General features: G+C 42.8%; 1 protein-coding gene across 2 annotated transcripts in view; it reads left to right on the plus strand.

Moving 5' to 3' along the window:
- Nucleotides 1–11,179: 11,179 nt before the first annotated feature.
- TTBK1 (tau tubulin kinase 1) overlaps nucleotides 11,180–21,960 on the plus strand; it is a 71,697-nt gene continuing 60,916 nt past the window's right edge. Inside the window, exons 1-2 of one of the 2 annotated variants that reach the window (XM_072642234.1) lie at nucleotides 11,180–11,370; nucleotides 15,173–15,334. In XM_072642234.1, coding sequence (XP_072498335.1) covers nucleotides 15,227–15,334 — 108 coding nt within the window. In that variant the 5' untranslated portion in view covers nucleotides 11,180–11,370; nucleotides 15,173–15,226. The remainder of the gene's footprint in view (nucleotides 11,371–15,172; nucleotides 15,335–21,960) is intronic. The other variant, XM_072642233.1, reaches the window with a different exon arrangement.

Here is a 21,960-nt window from a genome sequence, read left to right on the forward strand (position 1 = left end):
AATGTTTTTATCAATGAAACGAAAGCTCTAGAGGAAAAAAATGGAAAAGAAATGAGAATTATGGAAGAAAGAATTGGAAAGGGAGTTAACTAGCTTGACACAGGAGGCAAAATCTTGTCCAAGTACCAAACTCCCTGAAAATTAGAATGAACCAAAGAGAAGCTAATGATTCCATGAGGCAACAAGAAATATTATAAGAAGTCAAACGACTGAAAATATGGGGGAAATAGCTAAGGTATCTCTTAGCAAAACCACTGACTTGGAAAAAATTGAAGAGAAAAATTTAAAAATCACTGCCCTACCTTAAAGGCATGCTGCTTGAATCTTAAAAGAAAACTGCCCATATCTTCTTAGAACCAGAAAGCAAAATGGGAATAGAAAGAATTCACTGGCCACCTCTTGAAAGAAATCCTTAAATGAAACTTTATGGCCAAAATTTGGTTTCCAGGTCAAAGAGAAACTACTCCAAGCAGCCAGAAAGAAAAAAATCCAAATACAAAGGAGCCACAGTCAGAATTACACACAATTTAGCAGCCACTACTATAAAGGAGAAGAGAACCTGGAATCCAGTATTCCTGAAGGCAAAGGATGTATGCTTATAGCCAAGTATAACTCACCCAGCAAAACTGAATAGAATTCACTTGGGGAGCATGGGGGGGTGGGGAGGTGAGAATAGAATTGAACCTTTATTAAAACAGACAACTCCTAAACATTCCTCAGAGCTTGTAGAAACTTTGAAGGTCTTCCTTGATAATTTCATGAAAGATGATGTCTAGGCTCTTTTTTTGATCATGGCTTTCAGGTAGTCTCATAATTTTTAAATTGTCTCTCCTGGATCTATTTTCCAGGTCAGTTGTTTTTCCAATGAGATATTTCACATTGTCTTCCATTTTTTCATTCTTTTGGCTTTGCTCTGTGATTTCTTGGTTTCCCATAAAGTCATTAGCCTCCATCTGTTCCATTCTAATTTTGAAAGAACTATTTTCTTCAATGAGCTTTTGAACCTCCTTTTCCATTTGGCTAATTCTGCTTTTGAAAGCATTCTTCTCCTCATTGGCTTTTTGAACTTCTTTTGCCAATTGAGTTAGCCTATTTTTCAAGGTGTTATTTTCTTCAGCATTTTTTGGGGGTCTCGTTTAGCAAGGTGTTGACCTGCTTTTCATGCTTTTCTTTCATCTCTCTCATTTCTCTTCCCAGTTTTTCCTCCACCTCTCTAAATTGATTTTCAAAATCCTTTTTGAGCTCTTCCATGGCCTGAGCCCATGGAATATTTATTCTGGATGTTTGGGGTACAGAAGCCTTGACTTCAGTGTCTTTCCCTGATGGTAAGCATTGTTCTTCTTCATCAGAAAGGAATGGAGGAGATACCCGTTCACCAAGAAAGTAGCCTTCTATGGTCTTATTTTTTTTCCCTTTTCTGGGCATATTCCCAGCCAGTGACTTGACTTCTGAGTGTCCTCTCCACCCCCACCTCACCTCCAGATTCTCCCAGCCAGCGCTTGGGGTCTGAGATTTAAATGCTGCTTCCTAGCCTCAGGGTTTTGGGTGGGGGTGGGGCTGCTATTCAGTGTGAGATTAAGTTCAGGTGCTCAGGTGGAGGCAGGGCAGCCACACGGGACTCAGTTCCCCTCATGGGGTTTATGTGGAGACCTTCAACAATGGATCTGGGCTCCTGCCTGCTTTGGGAGCCCTTGTCCACTGCTGCCTCTGCTGCTGCCTCCCGAGGGGGCCCGAGTTATGGAGACACCCCACTCCCCTCTCGACCAGCCAAAGAGACCCTCTCACTGACCTTCAGCACCTGTGGGTGGAGGGACCTGCGTGGCTGCTGGAGATTCTGTCCCTGAAGCCTGCTGGGATGTGCTCCTCTTGGTGCCGCACAGCCAAGGCAGGACTGGGCTCTGCTCCAGGTCTGGTGGCACGATGGACCTTTCGCATCAGGTTTTCAGGGCTCTCTGGAACAGAAATCTCCACCGCTCTGTTGTTCTATGGCTTCTGCTTCTCCAGAATTTGTTGGGAGTTCTTCTTTACAGATATTTTATGGGCTGTGGGTTCAGAGCTAGCATATGTGTGTCTTTCTACTCCTCCATCTTGGCTCCTCCCCCCAGAAACTTTGAAGGTCAAACATAAGAGTAAAGAAAAATGTAAAACAGTAAATATGAATCAAGCATCATAAGGGACTAAACAAGGAAAAACTGTTTACTTCTGGGAGTATGATTACATGTGTTCCTTCTGAACCCTGTTATCATTAGGGGTAACAGAGGGAGTTTAATGAGACAAAAGACCTGGGATTATTTCTGTTATGTCATGATGATCTTGAAAGGAAAATGGAAACAGAGGGGAAGAGGAATACATTAAGGGGAAAATGGAAATAAAGTTAAGGAAAATTATCTCACATAGTTGAGGTACAAAAGTAGAAGTCTATACAAACAAGGAGTGGAACTGACACTTGAACCTCCCTCTCATCTGAAAGAGGGAAGGATAAACATACACAAACACTTCAAGTTAAATCCATTTCTTCTGACAAGGAAAAAGAAACTGAAATGGGAGAAGGGAAAATTGGAAATTAGAAGGAGCATGGTTTAAGGGAAGGATTAGTCCTAAGGGGGAAAATCCCCAAAACTCTAAGGATGCAGAAAAAATTTTTATAGCTCTTTTTGAGGTGGCAAAGAATGGAAATCTGAGGAGATACATAAATTGGGGAATGGGCAAATGAGTCACAGTTTGTAAATGTGATGGAATGCTATTAAGCTGTGAAAAATGAAAATGAAGGAGATGGTTTTAGAGAAACCTGCAGCAACTTAAATGAATTGGTGTGAAGTAAACTGAACCTGGAGAATAACCTATTTATTTTTAAATTTCTGTATTCACTTTTCTAAGTTACAAATTATTTTCTCCCTCCCTCCTTCCTTTCCCTTCCCCCTAAGATAGCAAGCAATCTTATATAGGTTATACATGTACAAACATATTAAACATATTTTCACATTAGTCATGTTGTGAAAGAAGAATCAGAACAAAGGGGGAAAACTACATTAAAGAAAAGAGAGAGAGAAAATAGTATACTCGGATCTGCATTTGGACTCCATGGTCTCTTTCCATCATGAGTCTTGGAATTGTCTTAGATCATTTTATTGCTGAGAAGAGCTAAGTCCATCAAAGTTGATCAATGAATAATGGTGCTGTTCGTTCACTTCACTCAGCATCAGTTCATTTAAGTCTTTCCAGGTTTTTCTGAAATCTGCCTCTCATCATTTCTTTTTTTTCTTTAAATTAGTTTATTTAATTTTAGTTTTCAACATTCACTTCCATAAACTTTTGACTTTTAAATTTTCTCTGCCTCCTTCCCCTCCCTCCTACCTTCAAGAAGCCATGCAGTCCAATCGATAAAGGCTGTGTATATATATTCTTGTTAAGCATATTTTCACATTAGTCATATTGTAAAGAAGAATTAGAATGAATGGAAGAAACCAAGAGAGAGAAAAACAAAACAAAACAAAAAAGAGCAAATAGTCTGTATTCAGATCCCCATAGTTCTTTCTCTGGATGTGAAGAGCATTTTCCATCATGAGCCCTTTGGAGTTGTCTTAAATCCTTGCATTGCTGAGAAGAGTTAAATCTATCAAAGTTAGTCTTCGAACAATGTGGTTGTTACTGTGTACAGTGTTCTCTTGTTTCTGCCATTTCAGTCAGCATCCATTCTTTTAAGTCCAGATTTTTCTGAAGTCAGCCTGCTGATCATTTCTTATAACCCAACAGTATTCCATTACATTCATATACAACAACTTGTTCAACCATTCCCCAATTGATGGGTGTGCCCTAAATTTGCAGTTCTTGGCCACCACAAAAAGAGCTGCTATAAATATTTTTGTACATGTGGGTCCTTTTTTTTTTTTTATGATTTCTTTGGGATACAGACCTAGTAGTGGCATTGCTGGATCAAAGGTATGCACAGCTTTATAGCCCTTTGGGCATAGTCCAGAGAAGAAGTTATACAATGACAACAATATTGCAATGGCCCACAACTTTGAAGGACAGAAACTCTAAGCAGATTAAGGACCAACTATGGTTCCAGAGGACTGATGATGCAATATGCTACCCACTTCTTGATAGAAAGGGGAAAGACTCAGAATGCAGAATGACACATGTATATAATGAAACTCTCTCTTTGTATATATGTATTTGTATATATATATATTTATATATACACACATACATATATATGACACATAAAAATGAGACATATATAATGAGACATATGTATAATTAGACCATATATAATGATATATACCTAGAGAGAGAAAGGGAGTTCTGTATAGTGTAACACATGTGTTCCTAAAAATTACTGTTCTATGCAAAGCTGAACAATAAAAACCACGGGTCTTATGGAAAAGATGGATTTCAGGATACAACATTTCCAGCCATAGATGTTTCTTTTATTTTTGTAGTATTGTCTCTCTCAGTCTGAAATCTGCTTTTTTCTATGCCTCTTGTTCAGGAGATAGCACATGTTCTTTCATTTCTTTCAAAATGCCTGTTCTTTGAAGCAACTCCCCAATCCTTAAAGCTTTCCTTTCACATACACTGCTTCTAGTTTTTGAACCAGAATGATCAGGCATGTTTGAGATACTGAATGAATGGCTATAAATGTATTGTGTGTGTGTGTGTGTGTGTGTGTGTGTGTGTGTGCGAGAGAGAGAGAGAGACAAAGAGAGAAAAAATTCAAAAATGTGAAAGATTAGCAAAACACAACTTTGTAAGATAACATGCAGAAAACTAAGGTAGATGTTTGAGGTATGTACGTTCACGCATTTTGTTTATTTCTACACAGCTCAGTAGAGCTAGGAGCAGTTTTCTGTGTTCACCTGGTATTATTTCTTGAAGATGAAGTCACCCATAAGCAAACATGAAATTCATATCATGCTCAAATTATTCCTTAAAATATCAGTTGCACTGGAACACTTTCACATTTTCAAAATAAGCGTTATAGCAGAACTGACTGTATATTACATACATATTAATTTCCTTTTGTACATGTGGACATTTGTTTTGCTTGACAGTTTATGAAAGAGGTTTTGTTTTTCATTAATTTTCAGTTGTGGAGGAAATAGATAAAGTGGGAGAGGTGTATTTTTGTTGATAAAAATATAGTTTAATTTTAAAAAGATTATTATCACCCTCACACTTTTAAAAATTATATTTTTAATTATTTCAAATAGAAAAAAAATCTAACTTATTATCCCCCCATATGGAAAAAAAAAGAAAAAGAAAATCCATTGGAAACATATATAATAAAAAAATTTCCACATTGGCTATCTCCAAAAAATGATCTCATTCTGCAATTTTGAGTCTTTCTGCTGTTGATCAGGAGGTGAATAGCATGTTGCATCATTAGTCCTCTGAAATTGTAGTTGGTCATTAGACTGATAAGAGTTCCTAATTTTTTCAAAGTTATTTACCATTACCATATGGTTGTCATTGTATAAATTATTCCCCTGATTCTGTTCACTTCATCTAGCATCAGTTCATATGAGCGTTCTTTGGTTTCCCTGAAATCATCCCCTTCATGATTTCTTCCAACACAATGGTATTCCTTTATATACCATATATTTTTATATATACATTTATATACCATAACCTGTTCATCTATTCCACAATTTATGGGCAGCCTGTCAGATTCCCATTCTTTGCCACCTTAAAAAGAGCTATAAATATTTTTGTACATGCTTAATTTATTTTATTTAAGACTAATCTCTCCCTTAACCAAACCTCTCCTCCTCCCTTCTTCACTTTCCCTCCTATTTCTGTGTTGAGTAAAATGTATTTCAGAAGCCAGGTGTGTGTGGGGGTGGGGAGGTGGGGTGTATACGTACTCTTCCTTCCTTTGACCGGTTCAGATGACAGTGAGGTTGAAGTGTCGAACTGCTTCCCCAACTCCCTCCTCCTTGTTTATATAGATGTCTACTTGCCCACCCTGAGCATGTTAGTTTTTTCTAATCTTTCTTCCCGCCACCCATCATGTCTTCCACTTCCCCTCTCTTTCTGTTTTCCTTTTAAGACCATTAGGATATAACTAGGCCATGTCCATTTGGACTCCCTCTATGTTCCCTGATTATGATAGAGTTCGGAAGGGACGTATGCTTCATCTCTACATACTAGAATGTAAGCAATTTATCCTTGTGTATTACTTTATGATTGTTCATTCATGTTTACCTTTTATGCTCCTCTTTGCTCCTAAGTTTGACCTTCAGAACTTCTACAAAGGTCTGGTCTTTTCATGCGGAGTATTTGGGAATCTTCTCTTTTATTAAAGATCTTCTCTCTTCCCTCTGCAGATTCTACTCAGTTTTGTTAGGTGAGTTATTCTTGGCTTGAAAGCACACATCCTTTGCCTTTTGGAACATTGGATTCCAGGTTCTCTTCTCTTTTATAGGGATGGCTGCTAAATCGTGTGTAATTCTGATTGTGACTCCTTTGTATTTGGATTCTTTCTTTTTGGCTGCTTGAGGTAGTTTCTCTTTGACATGGAAACCAAATTTTGGCCATAAAGTTTCATTTGAGGATTTCTTTCAGGAGGTGGCCAGTGGATTCTTTCTATTCCCATTTTCCTCTTTGGTCCTAAGAGATATGGGCAGTTTTCTTTTAAGATTCTGAAATATGATATCTAGGCTCTTTTGAGGGGAGCATAGCTTTAGGATAGTTCAATGATTTAAACATTTTTTCTCTTCAGTCTTTTTTTTTTTCTAAGTCAGTTGTTTTTGCTAAGAGATACCTTACTTATTTTCTCCCATATATTTAATCTTTTGAATTCTTATAATATTTCTTGTTGCCTCATGGAATCTTTAACTTCTCTTTGGTCCATTCTAATTTTCAGGGAGTTTGTTGCTTGGGCAAAGTCTTGTACCCTTTATGCCAAACTATTAATATCCTTTCTAATTTCTTAACTCTCATTTCTTTTCCTGAAGCCTCATTTCACTTATAAAAACTTTAAAAAATATTTTTAAAAAAATCACTTCCAGTAAAGTCTCATTTCTAAAATGTAAGGAGAACTGAGTCAAATTTACAAGACTACAAGTCATTTCCCAATTGATAAATGGTCAAAGGATATGAACAGGCAGTTTTCAGAGGAAGAAATTAAAGCTATCTATAGTCATATGAAGAAATGCTCTAAACCACTGCTGATCAGAGAGATGCAAATCAAAACAACTCAGAGGTTCTGTTCACATCACACCTATCAGATTGGCTAACATGATAAAATAGGAAGATGATAAATATTGGAGAAGCTGTGGGAGAGTTAGAACACTAATTCATTGTTGGTGGAGCTGTGAGCTGATCCATCCATTCTGGAGAGCAATTTGGAACTATGCCCAAAGGGCTACAAAAATATGCATACCCTTTGATCCCACAATATCACTTCTGGGACTGTATCCCAAAGAGATCATAAAAATGAGAAAGGGTCCCCTGCGTACAAAAATATTTATAGCAGCTCTCTTTGTGGTGGCCAAAAACTGGAAATCAGGGGCAGGGAATGGCTGAACAAGTTGTGGTATATGAATGTAATGGAATACCATTGTGCTATAAGAAGTGAATAAGAAGATTTCAGAGAGGCCTTGAAGGACTTATATGAACTGATGCTGAGTGAAAGAAGCAGAACCAGAACTTTGTACACAGCAACAGCTGCAGGGTGCAAGGAATTTTTCTGGTAGATTTAGTCCTTCACAGCAATGCAAGGATCTAAAAAATGCCCAATGGACTCTTCAGGCAAAACACCTTCCACATCCAGAGAAAGAACTATGGAATTGGATCACGGAATGAAGCAGACCATTTTCTCTTGTGTTATGTTATGTTTTGTTTTGTTTTATGGTTTCTCCCATTCATTTTAATTCTTCTATACAACATGACTAAGGTGAAAATGTATTTAATAGGAATGTATGTGTAGAACCTATATAAGATTGCATGTTGTCTCAGGGAGGGAAGGGGGAGATACGGGATAAGGAGGGAGAGGGAGGGGAAAAATCTAAGATATATGGAAGTGATTGTAGAAAACTGAAAACAAATAAAATAATTAAAAAAAAAAATCTCTTCCAGGCATTCTAATTGAGTTTGTACCCAAGCTGTAAATTTCTTTGAGGCTTTGCTTGTAGATGTTTTGGAAATATTCTCTTCTAGACTGCCTCTTAAGCATGCCTACTACCATAACAACTCTTTATAGTAGAATTCTTTTTTCATTTGCTCATTCTTCCAGCCTACCTCTTGACTTTGGACTTGATGTTAGAGCTGGGCTCTGCTCTATTTCTGGAAAGATCTAGGCAGGTCCTGTTGCTGGTTTCTTGGGGGTATTGAATGCACAGGCTGGGGACTTGCAAGCTTTCAGTACTCTCAATGTGATCTGATTGAGACAAAATCTATTTGTTTCATGTTCTCCCCCCATCTCTCTCTCTCTCTCTCTTTCTCACAAAAACCACACACACACACACACACACACACACACACACACACACACACACACACACGCAAACATCTGACCTTTGTAAGTTTCTAACCTGAGTTTTGGCCTGAGCAATGGTAGATACTACTGGATTCAGCCCTTATCCGCTAGCTGAAAAGTTCTGTTGGTTTCTAGTGATGGAATTGATCCAAGATTCCTGTCATGGTTTTATCTCTGCAGGCTGAGTTAAATGCTAGAACCAAGACCCTGTTCTGCTCCTGGAGTCTGAGCTACACTGCTGCTGCTTTCTTCTGAACTTCTTCCTTCCTCAGTACACCTTGACCCAAGGTCTATCTTGGGAACACCACCCCCTGCACAGGACCCCTTCTCAGTCCACCCTGGCTCTGTGACTTAGAACTAGGTAGTGGGCAGTAATGTTGCCAGTTGGCAACTGTCCCCAAGTCAGTGTGCCCAAGTATGTGTTTGAGGGTACCCTGATATGGGATTCTTTTTGCTCTGATGCACAGCCTTTCCCTGGGCACTAGAGTACTGTGGTCCTATTTATCTCCTGCATCCAAAGACCTCTCTGTCTTTTCTCCCCATGCCAAGCTGGGCTAGACAAATGTCTAACAGTAATTTTTTCTGGATTTATCCATCAAATTTGATCTGGTAAATTTTCTAGATCTGTTTGGAGTTTTCTGGAGGGGTGTTTGGCTATACTGCTTCCTATAATTCTGCCATCTTGGCTCTATCTCCCTCTTTCCTCTCTATACCTTAATAAATGCATAGCAATAAGTTATTGTGGTCAAAAGTAAAAAAAAGTAATCATCTAGTGAGGAAATCTTTACATTACAGATGAGGAAACCGAGGCCCAAAGAAGAAAAGTGACTTGTTCAAGGTTAGAAACACCTCAAACCTGAGTTTTCTGTCCCCAGACCAGTTGAGTGATAGTTCCACTATACTTTAAATCCAATATGCTGCTAGTAATGATGATGACAATGATGATAATGGAGGAAAGTATCCTTACAAAAAAACAAAATATTAATGAAATGCAGGATCTATTACAACAAAACAACTATAGAAAGATTTCAATTTCCTCAGAAAAAGAGGAAGGGAATTGATAGATGTTTGTAGAACAGGTCAGAAACCTACAGAAATACTTTTAGAACAAGTAGACATAACTTTACCATGTCATTACATGTCATTAGATTTATTGAATGAAACCAAAAGTGGTTTACTGTCAGATAGGGCATATGAAACGGCTAAGATCCAAGGACAAAACTGAAAAGCCCTCCGTAGGTGATAGCCACAAGAATTCAGCCAGCAATAAATCAACAGAGAAGCGACAAACAAATGGCTGAGTCATGAGGATTTATTTGTGGAAGTGAAAGGGTCTTTGATGGCAATTCAGGACCAGGTTATTGCCATGAGAAATTACAAAAGGTTTATCTTTAAGAAGCCCAGACTAAGTGATTAAATGTAGATTATACAAAGATGGTAGGAAACTATGCAATACATCATCACAGGTTTTAAAACTTTAGCATCTGAATAACTAGAAAGACTTGACTTGGTGCCGAGAATTAGACATCAGAATCTTACTTTCATGAACAGAGAGATAACAAATCCCCATACTACAAATTCAGACCTTGCCTAGATATAATTCTGATCCATAAAACTCCAGTATAACATTTTAAATCACCATACCAAGTGTTTGTAATCTCTAAGTCACATTGAATGAAAAGCTTTCAAAACATAGAGACAGTGTAGGAAAAACAAAATCATGGTGGACTCGGATGAAGTACATTATCATCCTTTTGTCCTGTCTGCTACTAGGGAATCCTTTCAGTGAACCTCCATAGGATGATGAGCTTATATCTTAATACTTATATTCAGCCACAAAAAGCAGTTACTTTACCTTTAGCCCATTGTGCTCTGAGATCATTACTCTGATGTCTCTGGCAGCAGCCTCTCCTACCAATCAAAGGGAAAGAACAAAGTTTAGCATTTAGAGCTGGATTCAGAGCAATAATTTGGTCATACACTGTCATTTTATAGATGAGGAAACTGAATCCTGTGAAACTGATTTGCCCAAGGTCACACAATCCAAGTCAGTGTCAGAATCAGCATTAGAATCCAGGTCTTCTGATTCCAAAATCAATGCTCTTTCCATCACACCATATTTTGCTCCATTCTGCAGGTGAGGAACTGAAATTCCTCAAAAGAAAAAAAAGATAAAAATCCAGCACAGAACTCCCCACACTGCCTAAATTAAAGTGATCCCGATTCAAGGGGAGCATGATGCAGGGGCTGATAGGAAGAGGAATGTAAATCCAGAAGGAAGGCAGGTCAAGAGATAAGGGACAAATGCCAATGAACAGGGGAAGAGTTACAGAGGCTGGTGAGGGATGCTGGGGAAGGAGGGATAATAGCCAAAGATGGGGTGACTAATATTGATGAGAAATTGTGGGGACAGGTGGGGACATGTGGGAGAACAGGTGCGGAAATAAAGGTGGGACAGGTCTAGAGAATAACTCAGCAGGATCAGTGAAACCTGAGCTGAGGGACGAGGGCGGAGCGCCCGTCGACCCTCTCTCCAGAGCCGAGGTGATGATGTCAGAGCCGGAGTGGTGATGTCAGAGCCCGGGCGGTGGGGCGCTGATGTCAGGGCTGGTGCTGATGCTGGCGGCGCAGTGCATTGTGGGCAGCTCCCCGCTCCGTCGCTGCCGCCGCCGCTGCCGCGGGAGGAAGATCAGGGTCGGGCCGGGCCGGGCCGGGATGGTCGGGGTCGGGAGGCCGCCGCAGCCGCTGCCGCTGCCACCACCACCCTTGCCAGGGGGAGCGGGCTGCGCCAAGCCGCACTGAGCCGCCCCCGCCCCCGCCCCGCCCGGGCCCCGGGGGATGCGCCGCCCGGAGCCGCTGCAGCCGCAGCCGCAGCGGAGACAGAGCAGGTGAGGGCGGGGCGGGGCCGGGGAATCGGGGCCCTGGAGGCTGGATCCGGAGGAGCCTGGGGTTGGGGGCCGGCTCGAGGAGGCCAGGGCCGGAGGAAGGCGGGGAAGGCCCGGGCGGGCGGCGAGGAGAAGAGCGGGGATGGGGAGGGCCGCCCGGCCTCGCTCCTCTCCCACCCATCGAGGCTGCTGCATCCCTCCGCTCCCAGATCCAGGCTCCCTACGTCCTCCTCCTCCTCCCCCGCCCTGCCGTCACCACCCAGAGCAGGGCCAGAGGCACCGAGCCTGCGGCCCGTCCTCGTCCTCAGCCTCCGGCTCACACACGTTCCTTCTGCGGCTCCCTGAGGACTCCGGCGTCCTCCTGTTCCTCCCCTCCATGCATTCTGCTCCTTCCTCTGCCTTCTCATCCTCTGTCCTGATGACTTTCATCTTGTCTACCTGCAAGGCATTCTTATCTGTCTGTATAGCACCTGTTCCTACTCTCCTCTGTCCCTATTGCCCCTTTGCTGGTCCGTATTGCACCTTTACATGTATCCATCATTCCCTCATCTGTTACCATCATGTTTGTCACCGAAATCTACCCTAACTTACCCCCATAACTAATCTTCACTTGATCCGACCTTTCTCTATCCATCTGCTGTGTAACCCTCATCCCCTCACCTGAGGGGTCAACATAACCCCCTCATCAGCCGTTCCCTCAATTCTCCAAGCAGTTCCCAATGACCCCGACCTCTTCCCATTGTCCTTATCTGTCCCAGTCGACTTCCTTACTTTTCTGTTACCTCCATCTATTCCTATTATTTCTCACCTGTTTCCATCACCCCTTATCCATTCTGATCATCCTCTTCACTTGCCCCAGTCCTCTGAACCTGATCTTAATGCTCTACTTCTCCCCATTAGCTCCTTCCCTGACTCCATTATCGCCTCACCTATTTCCATCACTCCACTTGTCCCATCACCCCCCTCCACTGGTCTCATCACTCACCTGTCCTTTCATACCCATTATTTGGGCCCTTTAGTATAGACTACTTACATAACATACACACACACACACACACACACACACACACACAGAGGAATTTTAATGTACCCCTACATGAACTTTCATTTATAACTACTTATACACATCTGTACACACACACAGGTACCCTCAACATATACTCACTATTTCATATCAGTAGGCACATAAAAACATATACAGGTTCCTCCTCTCCTACCTCATATACTTCCCTTAATCCAAGTCATGAAAGTCTTGGTGAGGAAAGACTCAAAGAAGAAGGAGGTCCAGTTCTTTCTTCCTGTATACCTACCTCTTTCTCTCCCTATAATGGATAATGTGACAGTAAGGAGAGGGGGATACAAGTTGATGGGCTGGAGAGAGAGACACACACATCAAACAAAATTATTGCCCCTCTACACGGGAGCAATCCCTTATTTCCCCCTACAATTTCTTCCAGCCTTATCTCCTGGATTGTTTTCCTTCTTTTATCCTGTCATTGCTTATACTATCCAAGGGAATCCTTCTCCTAATTACTCCTGTCCTATTATTTCAGCAAGGGCAGCTAGGTGGCTCAGTGGGTAGAATGCCAGGCCTAGAGTCATTCAGACCAATCTTTGTGAGTTAAAAATTTGACCTCAGACACTTACTAGCTGTGTGACCCTGGGCAAGTCACTTAAAACCTTGTTTGCCTCAGTTTCCTCACCTGTAAAAATGAGCTGGAGAGGGAAATGGCAAACCACTCCAGTATCTTTGCCAAGAAAACCCCAAATGGGGTCACAGAGAGTTGGACACAACTGAAACAACTGAGCAGCAAAAAAGCATTTCCGCACCAGTGGGAGGTGGAAGAGAGAGGCTTGTTGGGGGCTGTTGGAGAGAGCTTAGCTGGAATAGACAGACTTTCTCTCCAACAGTTACTCCCAACTCCTCCTGCCTAGATAATAAAACCCATGCAGGGAAGGGAGTTTTGAATCATTCACCTATAGCAAGAAACTATGGGAAGACAGTGGAGTTCATGCCCTACTCCTTATCTATGCCTCCCCACCCATGACCTTGGCTTCAGGATGTCTAAATGCTGGTTCTCAGGGTAACCACACATACTATCCCAAAGAAAAAGGAGAAGCAATTTCTTAATCTTTTCAGACCTCCAGCCTGGTTTCTATAGATACTCTCTTTCCCTTCCCATGGCCTTAACGTTTCCTTCTCCTGGATGCCTGGATACTCTATCTTTCTCTCTTCTTTCTTAACAAGTTATCCCTTTCCTACAAGGTCAGTCTGAAGATGGGGATAGGCAGCTATGTTAGGAAGAGAAAGGGGGAGTGCAAAGGGAGGACACTGGCCCTAATTCCCCAAATGAAAGGGATATTATTACCTTCCATACCCACATGCCTCCAGACAGGATGCTAGAGAGCTGATTCTTCTCCAGAATCTCTAGAGAAGACCCTTACCCTTACCTCCCTAAATAACAGGTGCTCAGTTTGCTAAAACCACCTCCTCTCAAAGTTAGGAAGCCTTTCCTTATGGCTACCTTCTTTTGTTCTTTTTTCCCCTTGAAGTCTCATTCCTTCTCATTGTGTCCTGAACAGAGTGGTCCAAGGGTCTCTCCCTCCTCTATCTGTACGAAGAAAGCTCCTCTATCACAATAATCTTCCTAGGTGCTCTTCTTCATTACCCTACTAGATGGCTTCATTTTCCCACATCTCCTAATTCACATGGGCTCCCTGCTTCTCTCTCAACTGCCTCCAGATGCCTCATCTCTTTCCCTCTCCTTCTTCTCTCCCTCCAGGCTGATTAATTGTCTCTACTTCTAAGGGATATCTTGGGCTTATTTCACAAGGGGATGCACTATTACATCCTTCTTACCCCTGTGGCTGTGTTAGTGAGTCTCTCTTTCCAGGTAGAAATTCTCCAAAGTTTGTTTTGAGGTTTGCTTTTGTTTTGTTTTCCAGTTGATACATCTGCTTAGTCAGGGTGCATTTTACTATACTGTCCTGGCTTTTCTTGGCTAGAGTGATTCCCAAGGTTAGCATGTATCACCTTTGTTCTCATGTCTTTTCCATACTCACATGTCTCATCTTGGTTTGCATGAGTCTCCTACATTACCATGTCTCACCTTGGCTAATTTTTATGTCTTTCCTCCATTCCATTGCCTCTCTCTCCATTAATTTTTATCAGATCTCTCTTACATTAGCATGTAGCATCCCTAACTCCAGCATGTGTCTCTTTAGTTAAGATGGCCCTCCTATGACGAGTAGCATCTCACCTTGGCTAGCATGTTTCTCACAGTTAATGTACCTCTCTTACACCATTGTGTCTGTTTGGTTAACCAGCATGTCTCCCTTTGGCTAGTATATCTTTCTAACACTAGCCTATCTCACTTGCCTGTCTAGATTTCTATTGTTAGGCATGTTCCTCTTCTCATCGAACATGCCTCTTCTTTTTGGTTTTGGGGTCTTTCTTCATGAATGTTTTTCCCATAGATGTCCCGCCTCTTACTGTTGGTGTCTCCCTCAGTTCTGCCCTTGGCTAGCATGGCTTCTCCTGTTGACTCCTCTCTTACCCATGTCTTCCCATGCCTGGTATAGTTTTCCTTCCCTCTTCAAAATGTTGTCTGAACGGACTTGCTTTGGGTGGGGAAGGGAAGGTGCCCCTGTGAATGGTACAGATGACCTTTCCCCTTTGAGAGGTGGTGGGTGGGAAATTTGGACTGGGGAGATGTTGGGCTTTCCTTATGTTCAAGCTGGGTCCTAAGCACCATCCTACTTACTTTCATCCTCACCCACTCACAAACCCTCCCCACTTCCCCAGGTAGATGGCCCAAACCAGGCAGGTGCCACCGAAACCCCTCCCTCTGGCTGGCGGATGCAGTGCCTAGCAGCTGCCCTCAGGGAAGAGGCCAACATGAGTGGGGGAGGGGAGCAGGCAGACATCCTGCCGGCCAACTACGTGGTCAAGGAGCGCTGGAAAGTGGTGAGTGACCCATGCACAGTAGAAGGGCAAGGAGTAGTGAGGGATCCTTGGAGGGAGGTGGGTGGCATGGGGTGGGGTAGAGAGAGTTAAGTGGCTGCTGCTCAACGTGCCCCGGCTACTGAGTCCCAAAGGGGGAGGTGCTCAGATACACATTTACATATTGTTAGCATTCCATTTGCATGCTAAATTTTGTATAGCTAGGCCCAGAAATCTTTGTTCCTGCCCTGCTTTCTCGGTCACCCCTTCTCTCCAGTCCTTGTTCCGGGAGCCTTTAAGGCTCCCTTTTCCTGCAGTGTCAGGTTCAACTGGCCCATTCTAGAAGTAGTTCTCATTGGATTTCCATCAATGCTCTGGGTCTGAGCTGCAGAGCTCAAGGGAGGAGGAGTGAGAAGGGAGCTCTTTTTCTCAGACCCTATTAACTCTAAGGCTCTGGTCTAAGGATGGTCCCTCCTGGTTTGGCAGAAGTAGGGAAGGCCAAGCAACATCTCTCCTACACAGGCTCTAGGAGTGAGGACCTTACAGGCTGCACCCTACTCCACCCTACCCACAATTAGATTCCCTCTTTACCCCCTCCCCCTCCGGCTCCTGCGGCAGGTGCAGCGTGCAGAGACTACATGTCCCAGCATGCCTCACTCAGCCAGAATCAGGGTTCCTTGCTACTTAGCCTGCTGGGAGTTGTAGTCCTGACCCCCCTCTTATTGGTCTGGGCTGAATAGGAGGGGTTGGGTGTCTGGTTGAGGAAGGAGATGTCAGGAAGTTCAACATGGTGGTGGTGATGTTGGGGGGGGCTCCTACTCATTAATCTCCTTCACCTCTCCACCAGGATTCTCAGTATCCTGCTGGCACTGTACGATCAGGATGATTTTTAAGTTTTTAGGAAATTATGGGATGAGGGTAAGGTTCCTCTTATTTGGGGAGTTGAGTGACCCTTCTCTTCCTCCTCTTCTCCCTCCTGCCTCTCAGGGCTTTATGAGTATGTTTGTATGTGTGTGTTTGTCTGGGTTAGGTGACAGGAGGGCCAGAAGACATGTCTGGGGGAGGGGATGATTAGAAGAGGGAGTTTATTAGGGTGTGTATTGTCTGGAGACTAGTCTTATGGCTAGGCCTTTGTAAAGAGTCAGAGGGCATCCTATGGGGGAGGGGGGCACAGGGGATAGGACTGTAGCCTAGGTCTTGGGGGTTGGCTGGTCTCCTTGGCAACAGCCACCAGGCCACTTAGGTCCCTGTTGATGGGGAAGAGGAGAAGGGGAAGATAGGCAGTGAGGGAGACAAGGGGCAAAGGTTGCCCTCTTGTCAGAGAAAATGACACCTCCTGTCTGACCGCCTGGGCTGGTGAGGAAGGGCACTCCCCTTTTCTCCCTCCTTCATACACTGGCTTCTAAAGGTGGGAGAGCTTATATACCTCAATGATAATTCAATATAGAAGAGGAGAAAGCAGGAGAATATATTAGTGGGATTTTCTTCTCTCAAAACCAGCTACTAATGGGGTCCCCAGACCTCTCTAATCCAACTGATTAGTTTCTTGGCAGAGAAGAATTGGAGCCTGGAAGCATATCACTTTAACACAGGAAATAAGAAAAGATAGAATAGACCAAGAAAGGAAGATGGAGGAGGCGGGGGAGGAGGGACTAAGATACTCCTGCCTTTGCCTGTCCTAATACTCTTATGTACAATGGTTAGAGGAAAAATACAGAAGGAGGAGAAGATATGGTATCTATCATCTGGGAGTTCCCAGGCTTCCCAGGGGAGATATGTAATATGGGTTCTCAAGTCTCCCAGTCTGGGGGAGTAGGGGACACAGTTTCTGGCCTCAGGGAACTCCCAATATGATGATGATGGTGAGAAATACAGATCCACTTTCTGGTCTAATTTACTGTCTGAATGGAAAAGACAAGATACTCAAGATGGAAAAAATAAATCCAGACTCTTCAAAGGGAGAAAGCCAAGTAGGTTAGGAATACTGAAGGGACTGGAGAGACTGGCACCAGGTGGTGTTGTTTAGGAAAGTTCTACTGGGCAAATAGGGGCTGATGAGTGTTGCTGAACAGAATTTTGAAGCTGAGAGGGCAGAATTTGATAGGGAGTGAGGAATGACGAAGGGGTTCTGACTGGGGCAGTTAAGAAAGGGGTATGTGTGTTCATCCTTCGTTGCTGAAGAAGACCATGCCATCAGAGAAATAGCGACATGACTTGCACTTGACTTTGTTTTGAGTGAAGGAGGGCTGTACAGTCACCAGCCTCACTTCTTCTCCAGAGCCATCTGAATCCAGTGACCAGATATTCATCTAGATGACTGGAAATGATCCAGAAGGAGGCAATGGGGTTAAGTGACTTGCCCAAGGCCACACAGTTAGTGAGAGTCAAGTGTTTGAGGTGAGATTTGAACTCAAGTCCTCCTGACTCCTGCACTGGTGCTCTATCCATTGCACCACCCAGCTGCCCCTTAGGGAAGGGGAGTGTGGGAATGGAAGGTGGCAGGTAGTCTAATGTTATTTTCTAGGGGAGGTGGTAGGCAAACTCTGGAGAAGAAAGAAAGAGAAAATGCTCCAAGAACTTAGTGGGGGATGGGGATGAGGGTGTTCTGGTTGTCCAAGTTACCATCCTCCATCCCCCTACCTCTAGGGAGTCTGGTACCAAGCCTGCCAGTATATGAGAATCTTTCCTGTCTTTAAAAATGCTTGTGTGTTCGGTTCCTTTCTTGATTCTTTGTATCATATGTACCTCTGAGTCACAAATTCTTCCCTGGTGTTTGTCTCATTACTTTGGGGGCACTTTCTCCCTTTTCTTCCTTTTTAACAGCTCTTTCCCTGTTTCCTTCCATTCATTCCACAGGGCCCCTGCTCCTTTCCTTCTATCAGTCTTTCTCCATTTCTCCATCTCTGTCTTCCTCTCTTCCTCCATCTCTTTCTTCTGTCTTCCTCTTTCTCTTTTTTCTCTCTCTACCTCTTTCTCTATCTTTCTGTCTCTCCCTGTGTGTGTCTCTGTCTCCACCACCACCACTATGGGTAACTACTTGATTTTAGTTCACCTGTCTGGACTCCCAAATCTTTAGCTCCTACCCCCTTCTTTCCAATAAATCATTTTAACCAATCAGAAAGTATTTACTTAGCACCTACTACATACAAGACACCATGCTAAACTTCTGGTTTGGAATGCTGGGCAATGGTACAAATATATATAAGGTAGGGACAGCTAAGTGGTGCTGTGGAGAGCACTGGTCCTGAATTCAAGTTTGACCTCAGACACTTACTAGCTGTGTGACTCTGGGCAAGTCACTCAATCCTGATTGTCTAAAAAAAAAGAAGATATATAATCATCCTAAGGGGGATTATAATCTAGATGGGGAAATAAGACATATACATACACAGACACAAATAACAATGCAGGTCAGTATATATCATATCCAGTATGTATAGCACAAGAGGTACCTCTGAATCAGGAAGCTCTGGGTTCAAGTTCTGCCTCCTGACACTTACTGGATGTGGAACTCTCAGCAAGTCACTTAACCTCTTACTGCCTCAGGAAGCTCTCTTAAGATTGTAAACTGGGAGAGCAGGTACCAATTTCCAGTTATAGAGAGTTTTCTCACTAGAAATTTCCTATATGATCCTCAGCTTCTTTCCTGGAATTTCCTATAAATATGAAATCACAGGTCCTGAACTAACAAACAAAGGAATGGATGAATGAATGAAATATACATGTGAAGCAGCCTGGATAGTGGGAAAAACCTTAGGTTTGCCATCACAGATCTGCCACTTACAAGCTGTATGACCTCAGACAAGTCTTTCTGGGACTCTATTTCCTCAACTATATAATGAGGGAATAGACTCACACAGTCTCTAAGGTCTCTTGTGTTCTATGTCCTAACAGACAGTCTATATTCTAAGGGTCCTGCCAACTCTGATATTCTGTGATTCCAATGCTAAGTGTCAAAAGAGCAGAGTGGATGAGAAGCACTTTACAATCTGGATGACTCTGAACTGAACAGGTCTGAGGATCTCCATCTCCTTTTCCCTTTTTCTCCATCATTATCCTCTGAGGCTATGAGCCTTGGAGTCTTTGAAGCCAATTTCAACTCTGCTCTTTCCTCTCCTCTCCTCATTTCTTCCCAACAATCATTTATCCATATTTTATTTTCTCCTTTTTCCTCATCCCATTTATAATCTACCCTCCTTTACTCTTAGATTACTGAAATAACCTCCTAGCTGGTCTCCCTGTTTCTTTCACTCCAATCTGTTCTACACGTATATATGTTCTTGCCCAATCAAATCCGACTCTCTTCCCTCCCTTGCCCTTTAGTTTACAGCTGTCCTGTCAAAATAAAGCTCTCAGCTGGAACCTCAAGGTCTCTCACTCTTCTCTTTCTTATTACTTCACTTCCCCTTCTTTTCTTTTTCCCCCGTTAGCCTCACCGTCTAGGACTCTCCACTCCAGCTCACCAAAAGTCTCTTCCCATTTCATCTTCTCAGCCTTAAACCCTTCTTCACTGAGTGCCTGGGGATAATCCTTTGGCCAAGATCCTTCCAGAAGCCTTAGGCCTCATTGATCCTCAGCCTGTTTCCTGGACCTTCTCTAAGAAAACCTTCTCTTTAACTTCTTTTTTCACTTTGCACTTTTTGCAAAAACTTCTTTGATTTCTGAACTCAAGGTAATAACTGGCCTTCCTAATGCTGAACGAACTTGGTTCTCTGAATTCGAAGAATTGATACAGTTCAACTCTAATTACCCATTTCCCTTCTGCTATTGTCCCTGTCTCAAGGTGTCCTTTTCTCTAGGGTCATACTTATCTGTGTGCTCTGCATGTACTTCCCAGTCCAATAGAGTATAAATTCTTAGGAGGTCAGAGACAGTTTTGTTTTTTTCTCTCTTTGTATCTCCAGCCCTTAGCAAGCACATAGGAGGCACTTAAAAATACTCATTGAAGTTCTTAGTATCTATTCCTTTTGGAGGCAGCTAGGTGGCTCAGTGGATAGAGCGCTCAAATCCAGTGTCAGACACTTACTAGCTGTGTGACCCTGAGCAAGTCACTTAGCCTCTGTTTGCCTAAATCCACTGGAGAAAGGAATGCAAACCACTCAGACATCTTTGCCAAGAAAACCCCATGGACAGTACTGGCGTACTATGGTCCACAGGGTCAGGAAGAGTTGAACATGACTGAATAATAACACTCCCCTTTCACCCAATTTCCATATACTTATAAGTGTAATTTTTTCCCCAAGATTTAGATAAATAGGAAAAGATCACCTACAGTTTCAGAAATGTTGCATTTAGATTGTAATTAGAAGTACCTTTAAAAGGAATCTAGGTAATCCATAGGTGGTGCAGTGGTTAGAGCACTGGCCCTGGAGTCAAGAGGACCTGAGTTCAAATTCAGTCTGATATACTTACTAGCTGTGTGACCCTGGGCAAGTCACTTAACCCTAATTGCCTCTCCCTCAAAAAATAATAAAAAATAAAAGGAATCTCTCTAGTCCCAAAATTAGTGGCCTTGTACTAACCTACCTATATCTCCAAGTCTAGTCTTACCATACTGATCCCTTGTACCCAAGACCAAAGCTGCCACTCATAATTTTTGCATTTAGAGCCATGGGTGGGTGGAAAGTCCTGGGTCACAGTGGCTGAGGATGAGTAAGGGAACTTTAGGAAACCAGAGAGCTCCTACATGACTGAAAGATTGATTGATTTTGGGAAATTGGGAGGAACAGGGAACCAGGAGCCAAGAGGATACTCTTAGAAGGGAGGAAACAAACTCCTTGATGGTATTGTACTTTCTAAATTTTGGTGCTCTGAAATTTAAGTACAAAGCCCCACTTGTTCCACTGTAGGTACAGCGCTGACTAAGTAGGTATGACAGCCAGCTCTGCTCTCCCCTTTCTTACCTTACAAGAGGAGAATGGCATCTTCCTTTAGAATACAATGAAATTGAATCTGAGCTCTATGTACCTTAGCTTTCTAGACTGAGATCATTGTTCTACCAGGTGTAGGGAACCTGTGGCCTCAAAGCCACATGTGGCTTTCTAGGTCCTTGGGTGTAACCTTTTGAACAAATCCAAGTTTTACAAAACAAATCCTTGGGGATTTGTTTTGTGAAGTTTGAATTCAGTCAAAGAGCCACCCTTGAGGACCTATTGGACCACAGGTAGTCTTGAGGCTGCAGGTTCCCCACCCCTGGTCTAGGCTTATAAAGTTTTAACCATAGTCATATGAAATTATTTAGTCAAGTAGGTTACATTTCATTTTTCTCCAACAAGGGACCCACCAGGAAATATAAATAGGTAAGATGGGAACAGTTTCTGTCATCTCATGATCAAACGTCAATCTGATTTGAAGGTCATCCCTAAAGTTCACAGATACCCTTTTCTTTAATCCCTTCCCTTCCTCTACATCCCCAGACTCTAAAAAGTAATCATCTTTTCCAGGAAGTCTGTCTTGATGAAGCTCACTGGCTGTGCTCAGCCTTGTCTTGGCAGCAGCTTGTCCTCACAACTGCTGTCTGTTGCTCTGTCCATCTGTAATGCCCCAGTGTCTGATGTGATGCTCTATTGTCTAATGTTGGCCTGAAAGTCCTTCCTTTATTTTCTGTTATGGGGGAAAGGGAATAGAAATAACACTGAATTTCAAGTCAG

This window comes from Notamacropus eugenii, chromosome 2, assembly GCF_028372415.1.
Source record: "Notamacropus eugenii isolate mMacEug1 chromosome 2, mMacEug1.pri_v2, whole genome shotgun sequence".
NCBI lineage: Eukaryota > Metazoa > Chordata > Mammalia > Diprotodontia > Macropodidae > Notamacropus > Notamacropus eugenii.